The 20,156-nt window shown below is 43.4% G+C and overlaps 1 protein-coding gene across 2 annotated transcripts in view; it reads left to right on the top strand.

Annotated features, from left to right (window-relative positions):
• Positions 1–20,156, top strand: part of chchd6b (coiled-coil-helix-coiled-coil-helix domain containing 6b) — a 71,561-nt gene that overhangs the window by 35,110 nt on the left and 16,295 nt on the right. For both annotated transcript variants that reach the window (XM_034083354.2, XM_034083355.2), the window contains one exon: positions 14,509–14,644. In XM_034083354.2, the coding sequence (XP_033939245.1) occupies positions 14,509–14,644 (136 nt within the window). The remainder of the gene's footprint in view (positions 1–14,508; positions 14,645–20,156) is intronic.

Raw genomic sequence — 20,156 nt, 5'->3', positions numbered from 1 at the left:
TTAAGGTGAAAACCACCCAAGGGACGGAAGTACAGACTGCCCAGAAACTGAGCTGCTGCTGAGAAAGCAGCCGCCGACCACCCCCGGGATTTCAGAGCCCAGCCCCCCGGACCTTGGAGCCTCTTGGGGGGTTTCGGTAAGGCTCTGGGGCACGAGGCCGCCTGGAAGGCGGGCGACATGGGGCACGAAAGTCATTGGGAGGCGGTTGAGTGGGCCGCTAAGACCTCTGCAGACCACCCCTGTAATCCGGCGGCTGAGTGCGGCTGCTAGAGCGGCCCCTGGGCCTGCTGGGAGTGGGCACAGGTCTGCGAGGACCCGAGTGCTGCTGCCTGGTCTGCCTAGCTTGGGCGGCACGCTCCAGTGCCTCCAGGGCAGCTGATCTAAACAGCTCTAAACAGCTCACCCCCCAGCCTGTTTCTAGTCCTTCTATTGGGGGGAGCACACATAGCGGTCGCTCCCTCAAGTCGCCGGGAACGGCCGAATTGATCTGGAGGAGGACGTGACAAGGAGAGGTGTCTGTTGGCTGCTGCCAGACGTTCCACCTCAGTGATTCGATCCACTCTGAGCACCCGAGGCATGCAGCTACAGCTCATGCAGGCGTTTACCGTGAGAACCTCCCTCAGATGCTCGAATTTCGTCCCCACTGACCGCCAGAAGCGGCCGAGGCAGGAGAGGCAGCGGTCGTGGCCGTCCTCGGGCTCAAGAGAAGCCATACAGGCGCTACATGAATGAACCATTCTGTAGGTAGCCAGATGCAGCGTAGCCGGGAGCGGGTGCGGGAACCCAGCCTTCACCAGCTACCTGCTTAATGGAAAGAGTAGAGCGTTGCTGCTACTCGCCGAACAGAAAGAGGGATGTAATTACACCCACGTTACCGGCAGAGGGAGCGGGAGCGAGAGCACTGCCTTCACCTGGCTGGATTAATAAACACGGCAGTTCAGCGTCTACCAGGAGCGGGGGCGAGAACACTGCCGGCTGAATTAGAGACGAATGCCAGATGCAGCATAACCGGGAGCGGGTGCGGGAACGCAGCCTTCACCCGCTACCTGCTTAACGGAAAAACAGGGCAGTTCCGCGTCTACCAGGAGCGGGGGCGAGAACACTACCTTCACTGGTTGAGTTAGAGACGAATGCCAGATGCAGCATAACCGGGAGCGGGTGCGGTAACACAGCCTTCACCAGCTACCTGCTTAACAGAAAGAGTAGAGCTGCGCCGCTACTCGCCCAACAGAAATAGGGATGTAATTACACCCACGTTACCGGCAGAGGGAGCGGGAGCGAGATCACTGCCTTCACCTAGCTGGATTAGTAAATAAGGCAGTTTACCAAGAGCGGGGGCGAGAACACTGCCTTCACTGGCTGAGCTAGAGGCGAGTGCCAGATGCAGCGTAACCGGGAGCGGGTGCGGGAACACAGCCTTCACCGGCTACCTGCTTAACGGAGAAACAAGGCAGTTCCGCGTCTACCAGGAGCGGGGGCGAGAACACTGCCTTCACTGGTCGAGTTAGAGACGAATGCCAGATGCAGCGTAACCGGGAGCGGGTGCGGGAACACAGCCTTCACCAGCTACCTGCTTAACAGAAAAACACGGCAGTTTGGCGTCTACCAGGAGCGGGGGTGAGAACTGCCTTCACTGGTTGAGTTAGAGACGAATGCCCGATGCAGTGTAACCGGGAGCGGGTGCGGGAACACAGCCTTCACCGGCTACCTGCTTAACGGAGAAACAAGGCAGTTCCGCGTCTACCAGGAGCGGGGGCGAGAACACTGCCTTCACTGGTCGAGTTAGAGACGAATGCCAGATGCAGCGTAACCGGGAGCGGGTGCGGGAACACAGCCTTCACCAGCTACCTGCTTAACAGAAAAACAAGGCAGTTTGGCGTCTACCAGGAGCGGGGGCGAGAACTGCCTTCACTGGTTGAGTTAGAGACGAATGCCAGATGCAGTGTAACCGGGAGCGGGTGCGGGAACACAGCCTTCACCGGCTACCTGATTAACGGAGAAACAAGGCAGTTCCGCGTCTACCAGGAGCGGGGGCGAGAACACTGCCTTCACTGGTCGAGTTAGAGACGAATGCCAGATGCAGCGTAACCGGGAGCGGGTGCGGGAACACAGCCTTCACCAGCTACCTGCTTAACAGAAAAACACGGCAGTTTGGCGTCTACCAGGAGCGGGGGTGAGAACTGCCTTCACTGGTTGAGTTAGAGACGAATGCCCGATGCAGTGTAACCGGGAGCGGGTGCGGGAACACAGCCTTCACCGGCTACCTGCTTAACGGAGAAACAAGGCAGTTCCGCGTCTACCAGGAGCGGGGGCGAGAACACTGCCTTCACTGGTCGAGTTAGAGACGAATGCCAGATGCAGCGTAACCGGGAGCGGGTGCGGGAACACAGCCTTCACCAGCTACCTGCTTAACAGAAAAACAAGGCAGTTTGGCGTCTACCAGGAGCGGGGGCGAGAACTGCCTTCACTGGTTGAGTTAGAGACGAATGCCAGATGCAGTGTAACCGGGAGCGGGTGCGGGAACACAGCCTTCACCGGCTACCTGCTTAACGGAAAAACGAGGCCATTTGGCGTCTACCAGGAGTGGGGGCGAGAACTGCCTTCACTGGTTAAGTTAGAGTCGAACGCCAGATGCAGTGTAACCGGGAGCGGGTGCGGGAACACAGCCTTCACCAGCTACCTGCTGAACGGGAAGAGTAGAGCGGTGCTACTACTCGCCGAACAGAAAAAGGGATGGAGCTACATCCGCATTACCGGTAGAGGGAGCGGGAGTGAGAGCACTGCCTTCACCTAGCTGGGTAAAATAAAGAAGCTTAACAGTATACGCAAGACGTTAGCCGAGTGGCTGCTGCTAACGATCAAGCGAGATCAAGTCAAATAACACACATGTTTAAGACCAGATAACTAGCTTCTAAAGAATAGAATAGCACAGAGCCGTAGTTACAGCAGTAACCATGGCCAGGGCTCACACGGCATCTTACCGTAGTTACAGTAGTAACTATGGCCAGTACTTACACGGCTTAGAACCGTAGTTACAGTCGTAACTCTGGCCAGTACTTGCACGGCTTGGAACCGTAGTTACAGTAGTAACTATGGCCAGTACTTACACAGCATAGAGCCGTAGTTACAGTAGTAACTCTGGCCAGTATTTGCACGGCTTGGAACCGTAGTTACAGTAGTAACTATGGCCAGTACTTACATGGTTTAGAACCGTAGTTACAGTAGTAACTATGGCCAGTACTTACACAGCATAGAGCCGTAGTTACGGTATTGCCTATGGCCAGTACGTGCACGGCTTGGAACCGTAGTTACAGTAGTAACTATGGCCAGTACTTACAGCTTAACCCCGCATAGAACCGTGCCTGGTTACAGTAGTAACCGCACATGCCGAGCACACAGCACCCGCCGTGAAGATGTTCTCTGCATACCATCCTAGTGCTAGGAGTCTAGTACTAGGAGCAGTAATACAACGATCTAGCGCTACTGCAAACAAACCCTATGCTACAGGGAGCGGGAGCACTGCCCTGAGTAATAGTTAAGCTCAACAGCAAGGTGTTAGCCAAGCGGCTGCTGCTAACAATCAAGCGACCAAGTCAGAACACAAATGTTAAGACCAGATAATAGCTTCTAAGAAATAGAAAGTACTTACCTTACTTTCTGCATCTAAACGAAAAACGGGTTTAAAGTATGACCCTCTGGGCTTCCATACTAAATTGAATGAGGGACGCAGCCAAAGCTGGGACTCAAATGCTAATGATAGCTCGGGCACAACGCCACAAGCAGAACTTTCAAAAGAGCATAAGGGCAACTTTATGGGAGAGGAAGCGGGAACACTGTCATCACCAGAAAGTCTAAGCCACAAACAATAAGACGGTAATCAGGACAACTTGGCTGGGAGCGGGTGTGGAAACACAGCCATCACCAGCAACAAGCTGACACCAACCTGTCTGTCGAGGCTCTACACAGCCGGCCGCAGCTCCTGGAGGACGCGTCTAATGACCCGTAGCTCCGACTGTCAGTCACGAAGCTCCCCGCGGCCAGCTGTTTGCAGAGAAATCCCTCAGATCAAACGCTCAAACCTGAACGCTGTAGGCTACAAAAACGTAGCCACGGTACCCTCGCGCAGCGAGAAGATGAAAGGAACAGATCCTCTGACAATACCGGCTGATATAGCCGGTGTCACGTGGGTCACAGGTGACTTTGTTGTTATTGGTACTCGAGCTGCGCATGCGCGCCATGGACATATCGAGTGCTAAAGCACCGCCTCTGGCGGTCAGTAGGGACGAAATAGAACAGAAACAGCAGGATTTGACAAGAAGCAGAGGTTCCTCTTCAGAGTTCAGACTTCTTCTTCTGCTCTTAAAAGCATGTCGGAGTCATTCAACACTGAACTGCCAGAGAGTGTGGGCCTTGACAATTTACGCCCCTCTTTAACACCGATTCTTAACCATTTTTGAAGGGGGAATGAGCCGAAGAGCTCTGTGAATCCAATTTAGTCAGACAGCCATTCAAATCTTCTTGTCCCGCATGCATGGCAATGATTGTTGCAAAACTGATGAGACGACTAATTAATTCAGATTCTTTTTTTCACTGGTTATTTTCACACACTCATTCATCACCTTTTAGTTCCTATTAACACATAAAACCTTTTTTTACCTTCACACTTATGGTTGCGCATTAAAACCTGTAAAAGTCACAATGTAGGAGCGTTATATTACCCTCTGCTATTAAAAGTTACATTTATGCAAGTCTCATTGGATTCACTGGGGGTACAACAAATACAAATGAAAAGGAATCATCTCTCTGTGAGCATTAATCATTTGTATTGGGTTGATTGGGAAGTTTTACATTTATATTTAAATGACAATATCTGAAAAGAAAAATTGTTCTTGATCCTCTCATTTGCGTGCAGTTTGAACTAGATATTACACATGTTGTCGATTAGCTTTCCATTGGATAATGAGGGGAGAGCAAATGTGTGGCTCAAGCCATTAAAGGGTTTGTTGATGTGGGAGCAGCGCAGAGGCGTAATTGAATTAGAGCAAACTCTCTTTAATATCACAACCATCTGAATATACATCAGTTACTAACGAGGTGGGAAATGAAAGAAAGTCACTGTCATTGTCGGCACAGCTTTGCAGTATTAGTTTGTATGATGAGGCCTTGTGAGTTAAGGTGCATAACAAAGCAACTTCCTATCAAATGATTGGCTTTCCTCCTTCTATCATTTAAAGTGTCCGACAAAATATAAAGCAACGCTGTTCTGGAATAAATGTGTGAATGTTATAATTGAGAAACCAGCGCAGCACACAACCCAGTTCTTCCCTCGCAACAGCAAGAGGAAAAGGTAGAAGCTCTGTCATCTTGCTAGCTTTGCACTGTATGATGGGTAGTGACCTCATCCACATTTTCTTGCACCTGGTCCATTGAATTGAACAGAACACAATTCAAGTGCAACATTTTGTCCGAATGATTACATTAGCAAGGATTTGCTATTGTCCGTCTCTGCATTGAAAAGGTTAGGAGATCAGTTCTGCACGAGTTTGCCGAAAGAAGAGCATTTTGTCCTTCCACAATGTGTTGTTAATTATTTTTGTTGAAGTGCGCACACACACACCACATTTTTCACTCCCTTTTTTTCTTTCTATCTCTGCCACACATACAGGCACACTTTGTATTCAGGCAGCCACGAGCTCGTCATGTTCAGTCAGCATTTGGGCAGCGTTTCATTGTGCCGTGGTCACGCTGTCATTTCACACTACACTGACCACCCAGTAATTATTCTATTTACCCACCAGTGAAGGGAGGGGGTGCAGCGCAGTCCAACACATTATGTAGCTACAGCCTGACTCTTTCTTCTGTCTTTGTATCTGTCGCCAGTGTCGACCTATAAATCGCTCTCTTATTGTCTCATTCACCTAATTCTTAAATATATTTTCCATCTCAGCTACACATGGTTGCAACTTCTTTTATTGTTCTAAGCCTGTTTCTCCTGGAACTTTGATCTTTCTTTTGTCTTGAAAGAAGAGGAGTGATGAGGTAGCCTGTGTTAGTTATAATATTTTGATCTCCTTCCTCTTGACAGTTTTGGCTGTATAACTGTTGTACCTGACTTGCAGAAAGACAGTATTCAGGCCAAAACATTGGCTGATAAAAGCAGCAAGAAAAAGTCACAAAATACACTTCAATGACAACAACACAATGATTGTTACCTTAAAAGGAGTTTAGCAGTTAGGAATCAATATTCCTGTAATACGGGAGATCTTTATTGGCGCATTTGTACTTGTGGAGAGGGTGATTGGAGCTGTTAGTATTGGTGGAAGATGTTGACAAATTGATTTCCTGCTGTAAGAAGAAGGAACAAGTTTTATCATTAACCAAAGCAACATCTGAAATGAAGAGCCAGCAGCAGTATAACACAGTCTGTTCTGTACGACTAAACCACATATGTTAAGAAAATTACAATTTAACGAAAGAAAAAAAAACGAATCTAGTTTTCAGGGAGATGGAAATCAGGTGCAGTTCTCTTGGGTAGCTGTAAAGGACATCACCATAACAAATCTCTAGTGATTTCCACTTTTTTCAGTTTTCCAACTTTGGCTCCTTCTTAATAGCTGTGATTCCAAAACCAGCTCAACATCTGAATGCAAAAGTGAAATCGAGAAGCTGCCTCTCTCACCTGGTGAGGTTGAAGTTAAGATGGAAGCCTCCTGTGCTATTGCCTCTTTATTCCTGCATCGGACAAATCTGTAAAAGGTTATGTTGTCTACTTGCCTCGCCCAAACACATGGAGCATTTTAAAGAAGTTCATCCATTAGCCTTGCCTTGGGGTATCAGACTAGCTATATTCCGCAAAAATACCTCACCCGAGAGACCCACAAGATTGCGGCTTAGCTTACTTTAGGATCTAAAAATCCATTAATCCTCTTAAAAAAAAAAACTGGTTAACCTCAAAGTGTTTGTAAAGACAGAACCTGAGTGAACCTCAGGTGGATGTTGTTGTGAGTATTCACCATGAAGTAACTGCTGACAGTTTGTAGTTAAAAGCCTTCTTTTATATATAGGGTTTGTTATTTCTTCTTTATGTGTGTGTGTGTGTGTATGAGGGTAGCATGTCCAATTAGTGAAACAGACAGGTAGCTAACTCTAAGGATCTCTGTGCCCCACACGGTAGTAGACTGCTAGTCATTACCAGAGACAGGACCTGTCTGCACTGTGTGGTTCAACAAAGATTTACCATTAAGACAGAAGGCTCGTACACACAGTGCTTTGTGTGTGTGTGTGTGTGTGTGTGTGTGTGTGTGTGTGTGTGTGTGTGTGTGTGTGTGTGTGTGTGTGTGTGTGTGTGTGTGTGTGTGTGTGTGTGTGCGTGCGTGCGTGCGTGCGTGCGTGCGTGCGTGCGTGCGTGCGTGCGTGCGTGCGTGCGTGCGTGCGTGCGTGCGTGCGTGCGTGCGTGCGTGCGTGTGTGTGTGTGTGTGTGTGTGTGTGTATGTGTGTGTGTGTGTGTGTGTGAATATAGATATATGAACCTACACACAGATACAGTACAGATTTAGCCTGTGCAGTTGCAATATATGTGATAAATAAAGACAGTGTAAATTCTCATTACATTTTTCACATTTTCCATCATTTATTCAAGACATTTCCTTTTACATGTTGATGATGTATGATGTAACAGTTATGTACGTTACAGTTGAATTGGTCTATTTTTTAATTTGCATTTCCAGTTAAATAAGACATTGCCTGCTGTTAGTATAAGAAGTAGTATCATCTAAGTAACCGAGGCCTGACCCAGAACTTGAGTCGGGCGGCATCAGAATCACATATATTCTAATCAGGAAAGGTTGGGTCCCTTTCCTTTGCAACCAGTTTTGGGTCTCTATGTTAAATATACAGTAATTCCCAAATGGATTAGATTGAACTCCCCTATTAACTCTGACATTGTGGTGTGTCATATTCATCACAGCAGAAATATGACAATTTTGTAGTCGGAAAAGTATTTCCTCCTACTCTTTTGTGACCTTTTCTGCTTGTTTAGTCTACTGTTGCCATTCTTTGTGATGTAACTCTGCTCGGGTCATCTGCATTCTGGACAAGACAACAGGAGATTAATTAACACTCATGTAGCAATGTAACATACAGCAAAGCAAAGTAAAAGATTATTTCTCTTTGTGTCATGGATTTTAAAAGCTACAGTGCTTCTTTTAAAGAAAAGTGAAGTTGTTTGAAGTGAAAGGAGCTTCAAATGATAAAAAACTGGAATTGAAATAGTTGATGATAAAAAGGCTAGTGATGTAGAGTGATAGCAGCCAATGGCTCCGGAGAGCATGTCCCCACCCCCCCCACATCCCCATCAACTCGAGTGAGTCGTCCAACCGCAAGGTCTCCTGATTGAAAAGTTATCAGCGATGAGATGTCACACACAAACACAAGTGCACATGCGGCCCTTATCTTGTTCCCGCATGTCACCTGTTTTAATGAAACACTCTCCTTATCCCCTCCCATCTCCCTGTCCCTATACTCCCACAAAGTGAGTTTGGTGGGGATCAATCAGCAAGGCTAACAGAGTGAGAATTGTTCTCCTACATTCCTATCTGCCTGCAGCACTTCAGCTGTCGGCGTGAGAAGATACGGAGAGTTCTGTCTGTCTCCAGTCTGTGGCTCGGACTTGTTTTTTTTTGTTTTTCTTATTTCCTATTTCAGATTCAGTTTCATTATACATACATGTTCACCTTTTGGTCAACAGTTTTTCCATTTTCATTTAGCTGTATTTACAAAAAAAAAGTACTAAAAGGGATCAATACAAATAATAATAATAATAAAATAGACATATGAAAAGATAAATACATACAAATAAATACATACAAATAATAATAAAATACAACAGCAAAGGGGTGTGTGTGTGTGTGTGTGTGTGTGTGTGTGTGTGTGTGTGTGTGTGTGTGTGTGTGTGTGTGTGTGTGTGTGTGTGTGTGTGTGTGTGTGTGTGTGTGTGTGTGTGTGTGTGTGTGTGTGTGTGTGTGTGTGTGTGTGTGTGTGTGTGTGTGTGTGTGTGTGTGTGTGTGTGTGTGTGTGTGTGTGTGTGTGTGTGTGCTGCTTGGACTTGTTTTTGATTGCTGTTCCCTTTTGAGATGTAGAAATGGTGGACTAAAGATTAAACTCTGAAGTTTTTAGATTGTTGTCATATCATAAGCTTAGGATAAGGCAAGTTTACTGAGTATTATGACTACTAAAATAACTACTACTACTACTACTACTACTACTACTACTACTGAAAAGGGAGATCTCTGCCAGTTGAACTATAATGATGTGGATTTGATCCTTGTGGAAGTATCATAAAAGCTTTACAAAGCCTCGAACAATGCCGTGTGCATGCTCTGTCATTCCTTTTGATCTCACCCCAGCCATGACATCTCTGATCCTCTCCTCTCTCCCCCTCCACTCAGCGTAATAATACAAATAAAATGTACAATGCCATGGCTGCCGCCTAAAAGAAAAAACGAAATCCTTGTCATCATACATTAATAACCACACACACACACAACAACTTTGACACTGGGAGAATAATAAGATGCTACGCCCTTACGATTTTTCCTTTTTCTTCTTATTGCTTAATTCCCTAATGTCACGCTTTGCAGTGGCGAAGAACTTGAGCTCTCTTCATGAAAACCACGCACTGCTAAGGTGAAACAAAAAATAATGAAATACTTTACCAATTTGAACCTAATCTTCTTCCCCAAACTCTGCACGCATTTATGCAAAACATCACAAGCACAAAGCAATTGGAGTGTTGTTTTGCTCCTTCTCGCTGCAAAAGTTGGCTATCAAACTAGCTGGGGCGGCTAATGTTTTTCTAATAAGAGCTCACCTTTCATTTCAGTCAAACGAGGCAGTTGGTGAAGATTAGCAGAGGCAATTTTCTGCTTCAGATTCCATTATTAAAGGACTCCTGCTATCAGAAAGTTTCTCTTGTTAGATTGAGAAAAGTTTTTTTTTCCTTTTTACTTGAGCTTGGATGAATACCTTTGGGCTATTGTTGCTGTTATGTTCTTCTCTAATGCGGCTTTCACAGCAGCGCTTTTCCCTTTCTAGCTCCGAGCGGGAGCTTTTCTGGTTCAGCTCCGGTTTCCCTTTTCTGCTCCCGCTCTGTTCACACCGCCCAGAGCTGCCACTGCTGCGTCATGACATCACCGTTTACGTGCCTGCTTCATAAAATCCAAACCGCCGGAAATCCCTCACATCGACAACAACAACAATGGCCGATTGTATTGAAGCGCTGTTCGCTTTGGTTATCCTCTTACGAAACGAAATGGAAGGCATCGGACGACTTTACAAGGGACGACTTTACAAGGGACGACTTTACAAGGGACGACTTTACTTGGAACTTTACAAACATCACATGCGAAATGCAAGACTTCTTTGTGGTCTTCAGCATCTACTTCAACCCGCCTCGACGTAAGAGAGACGTAAGCGACGCCGCCTCTTAGCTCCGAAGCTCTTGCCTCTAGACCGAAAAAACTTTGGAGCTGGAAGTGAACCGGATTCCGGAGCTAAGAGGCGGCGCCGCTGCAGTGTGAACAGGAAAAACCGGCACTTTTCAGGCTCCGGCTCCGAGCCGGAGCTGAAAACGCGTTGGTGTGAAAGGGGCATAAGAGGCGGCGCCTCTGCGGTGTGAACAGGAAAAAACGGTACTTTCCAAACGCGTTGGTGTGAAAAGGGGCATGAGGGAGTCATTCAGAATGCCTAGCAGCTGTCAAACATCAGCCAGTCATATCATTTAAATCATGTGATTGAAACTCTCGGCAACGGGTTTAAAACTGACTAACACAACAACAGCATTTGTATTGTCAGTGCAACAATACACATTGTTTGTTTTCAAGAGCTGACCTCGGCAAATCCTATATTTTAAATCTCATAATTTGAATTGGAGCCATTCAGCCCAAACACCTATACCCTATATCAAAAGACTATTAAGTATTTTATAAATATCTCGGTAACACCACGACAGGTGAGTGTTTCCAGCTTTCTTTACTTAAATGGAACCTGGTAGCACCTTTTCAGATCCCAATATAATGCCAAACATTACACAAAGTGCACTAACTAAACATTAAGGCACAGAGTGACGTGGCATCGCACCACGAGGCAGAGGTAAAATGCAGATTGTGGTGGTTGCCATGAGTTACTGTTTGTCTATGCAAGCTGCAAGGGTTATTTGTCATCTAATACGTCACTGTCAAGTTCAGTCTCTCTCTCTCTGTCTCCCTCTCTCAGGTTGCATTCACTTCCCTTTCATGAATATTCTCTCCGCCAATGATTTATTTAATCCTGCCGCTCTACCCTCTGCTGCACACGGCACACATGCCGTGCATTTACAAAGCACAGTTCAAATGTGCACACTAATTTATTGTGTGTATTTGTCAGTGAAGGAAGGGACTACTGAGCTCATTCATATGTGAAGGATGTATGATTCTGTAATTGCTTTATGGCATGGCATGAGGGCAGTTGTGTGTGTGTGTGGTGTGTGTGTGTGTGTGTGTGTGTGTGTGTGTGTGTGTGTGTGTGTGTGTGTGTGTGTGTGTGTGTGTGTGTGTGTGTGTGTGTGTGTGTGTGTGTGTGTGGTGTGTGTGTGTGTGTGTGTGTGTGTGTGTGTGTGTGTGTGTGTGTGTGTGTGTGTGTGTGTGTGTGTGTGTGTGTGTGTGTGTGTGTGTGTGTGTGTGTGTGTTGTGTGTGTGTGTGTGTGTGTGTGTGTGTGTGTGTGTGTGCGCATGATTGCGTATGTGAATGTCAGGTGGTCAGCTTCCAAATATAAATAGGCATGTCTCATCATGTTAAAGGAAGTCATGCATCTCTGTATCAAATTGAACACAAATTCTTTCTATTTCCCTCTCTGTCTTGTGTACTCTTTTCCTCTCAATAGTTCGGTGTTATACAGAGTGTAAACAGACTGCGGAATAACATCTCATTGCTTTATATTCTATTATAGTATACTATTGTATTCTATTTGAGATTCAAAGCTCAGTCTTGACCTATGTGACAGCAGTTGACAAAACAATCTCACCTCGAGGGGTTATGAAAACACATCATGAATAAGAACTAATTTGGTGGCCAGAAAAACAAGAACATCTTTATTTCCATGACAACTGGGCTAAAGCAAAAAATACTATGTGATATGTTAAACTATCAACTACCTAAATAACTTAAAGAAAATATTGTTTTAGAATTCATTTCCTATTCTGTTCTAATATATTTATATTCTGTTATTTACCATTATATTCTGTTCTGTTTTGTTGTTTTATATACTTTGATTGATTTGTTCTTATATTTTTCAAAATTCACTTCTGTTTTGTATTGTTCTATTATATTCAATTGTTCTTTTCTTCTCCGGTTTTCATTATTTTCAGTTTTGCTCTCTGCTATTGCCAGTCGACTGAGTGTGAATATGAGAGGTTGAACAGGATGCAGAGCTGTGAATAATAAGGTGTGTGTGTGTGTGTGTTTGTGTGTGTGTGTGTGTGTGTGTGTGTGTGTGTGTGTGTGTGTGTGTGTGTGTGTGTGTGTGTGTGTGTGTGTGTGTGTGTGTGTGTGTGTGTGTGTGTGTGTGTGTGTGTGTGTGTGTGTGTGTGTGTGTGTGTGTGTGTGTGTGTGTGTGTGTGTGTGTGTGTGTGTGTGTGTGTGTGTGTGTGTGTGTGTGTGTGTGTGTCCATATCCCAATCCTTCCAGTTACGAGTTCTGTCACAACAGCAGGTAAATTACTACAAGCAACAGAGCACTCAAGGATTACCCTCATGTAGGATTAGCATTCGTACCTGTGTGTGTGTGTGTGTGTGTGTGTGTGTGTGTGTGTGTGTGTGTGTGTGTTGTGTGTGTGTGTGTGTGTGTGTGTGTGTGTGTGTGTGTGTGTGTGTGTGTGTGTGTGTGTGTGTGTGTGTGTGTGTGTGTGTGTGTGTGTGGTGTGTGTGTGTGTGTGTGTGTGTGTGTGTGTGTGTGGTGTGTGTGTGTGTGTGTGTGTGTGTGTGTGTGTGTGTGTGTGTGTGTGTGTGTGTGTGTGTGTGTGTGTGTGTGTGTGTGTGTGTGTGTGTGTGGATATGATTGTGTGCTTCATCCACACCGGCTTGTACTGCATGTGCGTTAGTAAGATAAAAATAAATGAGAAAGTTTGACTCTGACTCCTAAGCTGCTTTGTCAATGCATAATGCATCTCTTTCCACAAGCTGCATCTTGGAGCCTTTAAAAACTATTTCAGCTTCTCCAACTGCAACAAAAAACAACATAAAGAATCTTATAATTTTATTATTTTCCTTGTCTCTTCATCAGATTGAATGACACAAACAGAAATCATTACGCCGGCTGTATAGTTTGGATTTAGCCTTCTAGGAATTGGTTACATTCAGTCACTTGGATCTAATTGATTTTTCTTGTTTTGTTTGTGCAAATTTGATATTGAATTTCAACTCGGCAATTACAGTATGAATTGAGTAAGTACCTGTGATCTCCTTTTTAATTGATTTTGAGCCATTCTTTTTTTTCATCCCAGTAAGAAGCTGAAATTTGAGGTTTATGCTGTTGCTGACTTGTTTACTAATGTCATCGTGAGATATGATGAGAGAAGTCATATTTTACGGCTCTCTAGTTCTTTGACTAAACATTCAACTGTGTTATGGCTGTTTATATCATGTTTGATAATGTTTCTGCTCTATGACCTGTTTCACTCCTTCTAGTAAGACACCGTCAGATCTCAGCGTGTAGTTTGTCAGTGAGACTAAACATAAATGTGTAATTGTTGAAAATCCACTTCAGAAATATGACGGTAGATCCCAGGTTGTAAAGAAAGAAAATCATGTTTTCCTTATACGATAAATAGTAATTTATTAATAAACATATCAAATTGGATTAGCTTTAAAGTTGACATTTTGAAGATCCTCGTTTTCTTCTCTTTTTTTCTCAATTTGTGATTCCAGGTGTTTTCTTTACAGATGTTACATCCCGGTAATGTCCTCACAGACGCTCAGTTTGTGAAACCAAACATGGAAAAGCTTTCATAATTGGAATGAGACTCAATTAAAATGATGTTACCTCATTTTACTGAAAGTGATAAAACAGACGTTTATTTAAAAGTTAATCTTTGATTTTAACATATTTGTTGAACATGTTCTGCCATGCTCTTATGTCATTTTGATAAAAAGGCCACAGTTCACTTTTAGTTATAACAAAACTTCATAAAGTATTTGAAGAAATGATATGTCAAAAGAAAGATTAAACATGATAATTACTTAAAACATTTTTGCAATTCTGGAAACACAACAGAGCAATAATAATAAACTAAAGTAATCACAAGTTTTTTTTACCTGGCTTTTAACAGGAGAGGCAGAGTTTAACAACGACAGTCCAATGAACCACCAAAACACAGAGCATAGTAATTGTAGGCTGACGCACACAGTTAATAAAGACATCCTCAGTTTGCAGTGGTGTGTTCTAATCGCACTGACCCTGCCCTGTGTTTCTGTGCAGACCCCGGCAGATTGGCTCCGTGTGCAGCGGGCTACAGTCCCAGGTGCTGCAATGCTACAGCGACCATCCACAGCAGACCCTGCTCTGCTCCAGCCTGGCCCGACAGTACATGAGCTGCGTCCAGCAGGCCAAGAAGGTAGGCGGGGGTTACACACTGTACTGTGCGTGGGTGTGGGAGCGCCAGAGAAATTGTGTTTTTGTTTTGTTGAAAAAAGTAAATCCACATATCTCTACTAATAATGAATTTCCCATTATGGTTGTTTTGTTTTTTCTTGGTTATCACTCCTTGCTCATTCTCTTTAAAGGTCTCCTATTATGTAAAATCCACTTCTTCATGTCTTTTATACATAAACATGTGTCCCCTCTGTGTAAAGAGATTCTGAAAGTTTCAGGAAAAAATATTTGCTCACTTTTTGTCCTGATCCATTTATATAAAAACCTGTCTGAAAATGAGCTGATCAGATTTTGGCCACTTTATGATGTCATAACGATTTTTTGGCTTGTGTAACCATTAGCCAATCACCAACCAAGTTAACCCCCACCCACCTTATCACCTGAATCTCCTCCTAGAGCACCATTGTGTTCTTTTCTCCAAATATCTCTCAGAGGGGCGTGGGGAGGGGCTCCTTATTTTCATCTAAAGTAACAGTAATCAGCACTTTTGAAACAGGGCTGAAACAGAGGGGATTATGGGATGAATGCTACAATGATCTATTTGGTGTTTCAGACAAACACTTCAGAGACATGTTTTGTATATATCTGAGACCTATAATATATTGATGAAAAACAGTATAATAGGGGACCTTTAAATAACAAACAGAATACGAGTAGCTCACTTTCCTTTAAAGATACACTTTTATTAGCTCACAGTTTTTCTAAGTACAATAGAAGGATAGCAGTTCATTAGTGAGACCTGGAAGAATCTTGACAGTGATGGAAGAAAAAGCTGACAAACCATCCTTTCAGTCGTCACACTGAATCAGTTAACTTCAGAGAATAGTCATCTGCATACTTCCACACTTCAGATAGGAAGCTAAATCCACGAGACATGCCTATTGAGCAGATTTCGCCAGGCGTGCTCTGTGTTTTGGAACTTTCTGATAGGAAGATTACACCGTTATTAGTGTATTAAAGTCAGTTTTGGCATTCAGCTCTTCGAAATGCATTCTGTTTTCTGCTGATACTTTCACAAATACTGTGCAGACCCTGCGCTTATCTACAAAGTGCTTATTTTACCCAATTTCTCCATCAAAAAACAATAATGAATGGGGCAATTTGCACATTATTATCGTGACAAAATGCACTGATACGGCTCCAAAGTAGATAAAAGGCACAACACAACAATTGGTGAATTTGGCATTTTAAACGGTCGATAAAAGCCAAGCAAAGGCACAAATTAAAAGCAGTCTTTTTCACTACTTCCAAAGATCCATTTGTCAGTGGGATGGTGCTCTTTGGAGGAAAAAACCGTGTTAATGTGAGTTTGGTGGGTCTTGTTTGTGACCGTGTGTGGTATGAATTCAGATTGTGAGAGTAAAGGCAAGCTGTTTTCCTCTTCTTGAATACAGATTCAATCAGGCTCATCCTTGACAGAGTGTGTGTGAAGGAGAAAGAAAGAGAGGGGGAACACAGAAGAGACAAAAAGAGAACGAGTGAAAGGGAAAATGCATTTAAAAATAATGCTTCAGTCTGATCCAACAAGTAAAAGTGTTGTGGGCTTAACGTTTGTAGAAGAAGGTTGATTTGACTTTATAATTGAGGTCTAGTCCTTTTCAAACTGTTGTATTGCAGGTCAAACTGTCAAATGACTGTGAACCGAAGTGTATTCATCTTAAAAATCAGAGTTTGTCCGCCTGAAAGACATAACTCTAAGATTTTACACCTTTTTGAAATTCCAGACAGCTTCTTTCGTACCATCTCGATCCCAAACATTTTATCGCTGACATCTTCTCTGTCTAACCTTTCTTTATTGGGATAATCTAGCAGAGATTAAATCTTGCTCTCCTGCGGTACTCTTTTGAAGATGGTTGGATTTTCAGACTGACCTTTAAGACTTCTAAAGAGTGCTCTATCCCAGGTTCAAACTCAAAAGGGCATATAAATGTTCCTAGATTTAAGATGTAAGTATAAAAGACCTCCCATTTAAGTGCCTGATTAAGCAGTCCACATCCTATATACATCCTTTTTTGTGTCCTTTACAGTTTTATTTCTCTCTTTATCCACCCATCTTTAGTTTTATCTGCTTATCCTTGGCTCTTTCGTGCAGCTGTCGTTGTTGATCCATCTTTTCTCCGCCACTCCCCATCCTCCATTTGTTCCTCTTTATATATAAGAGCTTCTTTTACCGCCCTTCACGGCACACTTTGTCACATTAGCTAGTGCATTAGCTCTGAGCTGCGCTACTAGCTGTGGAGCTGTCTTTGTTAAAAACACAATTACTCAAAATGCCCTTTTGAGGCTGAGGCACACATTTATACAGGCAACAAAGGGCAAGTTTGTCCAAATGATAATAATTCATGTTATTATATAGCACTTTTCCTGGTGCTCAAAGCACTTTACAGGCAAGTCAAGAAAAAATAACAACAAAAGTAAAAAGTGCAAAGCTAGGTGGAATAGGGGTGAGGGGTTAGTGATTAAAAAGTGATATAGTGAACTTAAACAATACAAATGTGTAATAATAAGTGTCTTATGCAGCATACCGTTTCTGTAACTGGTATATCATTAACTGAAACATTTTAATAAAATATATATAGTATTGGACCGATGTGAGTGCTTTCATATTTTATATTAATATTGTTATGAAAACTTAGTATTTTATTCATTGAAAACTCAAATTTCCGTGGCCCAAATAAATGCAAAATTGTATTTCTACACAAGTAGGACACCCATCTGTGTGTCTGTATATTTTATATTAATAATTGCATGTAAACACCCCTGGGTTAAAATACGAATACTCAAGTAGCCCCTTTGAATGATAGCTAAATAACTGGAAATGAGTCAAATAGAGAGTAAAGATTCCACAAGAGGCTCTTTATCAGTCAGACCTAATGAAAATAAAATGAGTGGGCAGTCCCAAGACCCCTCTGGACACACAGGCAGCGGTCCAGCCTGCCTGTCTATAAAAAGGATCTATCAGAGCTTTAGAGTTTTACTAGGGAAAGTAAAGTACGGCTGCAGGTTGTTCAGGGTCAACAGGGAGCAACCTGCACTGCAGATTAAGTCATGAGAGAGCGCACCTCATCATATTACAGTATGAAATATGAAATTCAATAGACCTCGGAGGAAACATACCGTTAAAGGTGATACTGTTAGTAATGGAATGTATACCCTTCCTGTGCTTTCCTTCAAAAAGTGGAACAGATGTTTTTTTTCTGAAAAGTAGGATATTGCATTTACACGACATCATGTTCTGCGAGTAACATTATGAAAAACTCAATAGCAAAATGTTGTTTTGTTGGATTGCGAGATTTTACAAAAACAAAACTGATTGTTTGATTTAGAAAACGAAAGATTTAACAATCAAATGTCTCAAGGTAATGTAAGATTGCCGAAATACATTGTGTTATCACTGGGTTTTTGTCATTTTGTAATCTTCAAGAGACCATTTATCTGCTGCGCTGAAGGACAATAATAATCCAACAATATTTGTGAGCAAACAAGCAAAACGCTGACTGTTCATCGGCAGACAAGAGTGACTGAGTTAGAAAAGACATGCAGTGTAATTGGATGCAGTCATTTTCCAGCTTTGTGTGCCAATAACATGACCGCCCATAGACAGCAGAGCTTTAGCCTGCTGAAAACCCCCCGACACCTTAAAAGCTCTGTTCTTTTGTTATCAGATATTTGCTTTTAACAATTTTCTAAAGCAAAGGCATTCTTCCCTGTGATTAAAGGGAGAATGCTGTATTTTTATCACAGCAATTCATCTTTGTCTGAAGTTGATACCTTACGGCGTTTCTTGAATATAGTTATCTTTCTCCCTTTTGTCTTTTGCTGCACATTGTCTGCCTATTTTCCTCCTCGTCTTCTGGTTACTTTTGTATCATGTAAGCAGAGTTTTGATAAAGGAATCACTGCAGCATTAGATTCTTAGCTAGGATCACTTCTGCCCAGCTACAACTTTCTTTTATGACTTTCCAAGAGTTTATTCATATAAGCTCGACTATATATATATCTGTTCGTCTTTGTCAGCCTATCTGTTTGTCAATCAATCTGCCAATGAAACCTGCTTATCTGTCTACTCTGCCAATGTCTTGATCTGAACATCACTAGAGTATCTATCTCACTTTTTCTGTCTCCCGCTTGAAGTCCACCCAACTCCCTATCTACAGTGGCGCAGCCTTCCTTATATGTCACTCCATTTTTATTTTATGTTTTAAGATTCACACACACACACACACACACACACACACACACACACACACACACACACACACACACACACACACACACACACACACACTTTTCCCACATTCTGCCCTTTGCCATTCATTAAATACAGTTGCTTCAGGATATGGCCTTACACCTCTTCTCTGCATTTAGCCCCGTCCCTCTACTGTCTGGTTTGCCCATTGTCATGCATATGTCACTGTGTGTGTGTGTGTGTGTGTGTGTGTGTGTGTGTGTGTGTGTGTGTGTGTGTGTGTGTGTGTGTGTGTGTGTGTGTGTGTGTGTGTGTGTGTGCGTGCGTGTGTGTGTGCGTGCGTGCGTGCGTGCGTGCGTGCGTGCGTGCGTGCGTGCGTGCGTGCGTGCGCGCGCCTGCGTGCGTGCGTGTCAGTTCCAGGGTAAATGTCAGCTCACTAAGGCCCTGCGTTACCTTCCAGCATTTTGGGTTTTGTATCTTCTTGGTGTGACGTTATCTTATTTGTTGTCACTATATAGTCATTGTTATTGTACGTTTTTATATTCAGTGTGTGTGTTAAGTGTAAGCTCATGAGAGAGTTTGCGAGTCCACACTTTACCTCTTGCCGTCTAGTCTTTTTTCAACCTCTTTCTTAGCCAAACTAAACAAAGCCATCCTCAAAGTCACATTCAAGAACAAACGTCTCTCAAACCACCACTTACTGTAAGTGTCACCCCCTCCTCCTCCACTATACTCCAAGGCTTTAGTGCCAACCATTTCCCGAATAGTAGTGCTGTGCCATTTAATACCATTAGCAGGGGCCAACTGCATCGTAGCAACACTTGCCACCATATCCCACATACTTAGCCCACTTTAACATATCGGCCTACTGAACGCAGTATTCGTCCTGATGTGTAAGTGTGTGCCCCTCTAGTTCTGCCTTGATTTCGAGAACTATAGCATTGTTGAAACAAAATAGTTTGTTGAACAGGTTCCACTGTACTTGGCTATATGATGCAAGGTATTCAGAAATCAGTATGTTCTCAATTATAGATGCATAACAGTTTGAAAATAGGCTCCGGGTTTCGACCTATTGAAAATATACCTGGAGGATGTTAAGGGCCCTGGTGGGTGGCTGTTTATATGAAAAATTGAATGGTAAAACATAGAAACACTATTTAATGTATTGCAGTCTGATGCATTAGGGCTGCTCTAATTACAGCTCAGTTCAGTTTCCGGTTAAGGAGTTTTGTACAGCAAGAAGAAATAAAAACGTATACTGATGCTTTTATTTTTAACAGACCCT

This window comes from Pseudochaenichthys georgianus, chromosome 5 (assembly GCF_902827115.2).
Source record: "Pseudochaenichthys georgianus chromosome 5, fPseGeo1.2, whole genome shotgun sequence".
Classification (NCBI taxonomy): Eukaryota; Metazoa; Chordata; class Actinopteri; order Perciformes; family Channichthyidae; genus Pseudochaenichthys; species Pseudochaenichthys georgianus.
The sequence above is the reverse complement of the archived record's forward strand: the minus strand, read 5'-3'. Positions and strand labels throughout refer to the sequence as shown.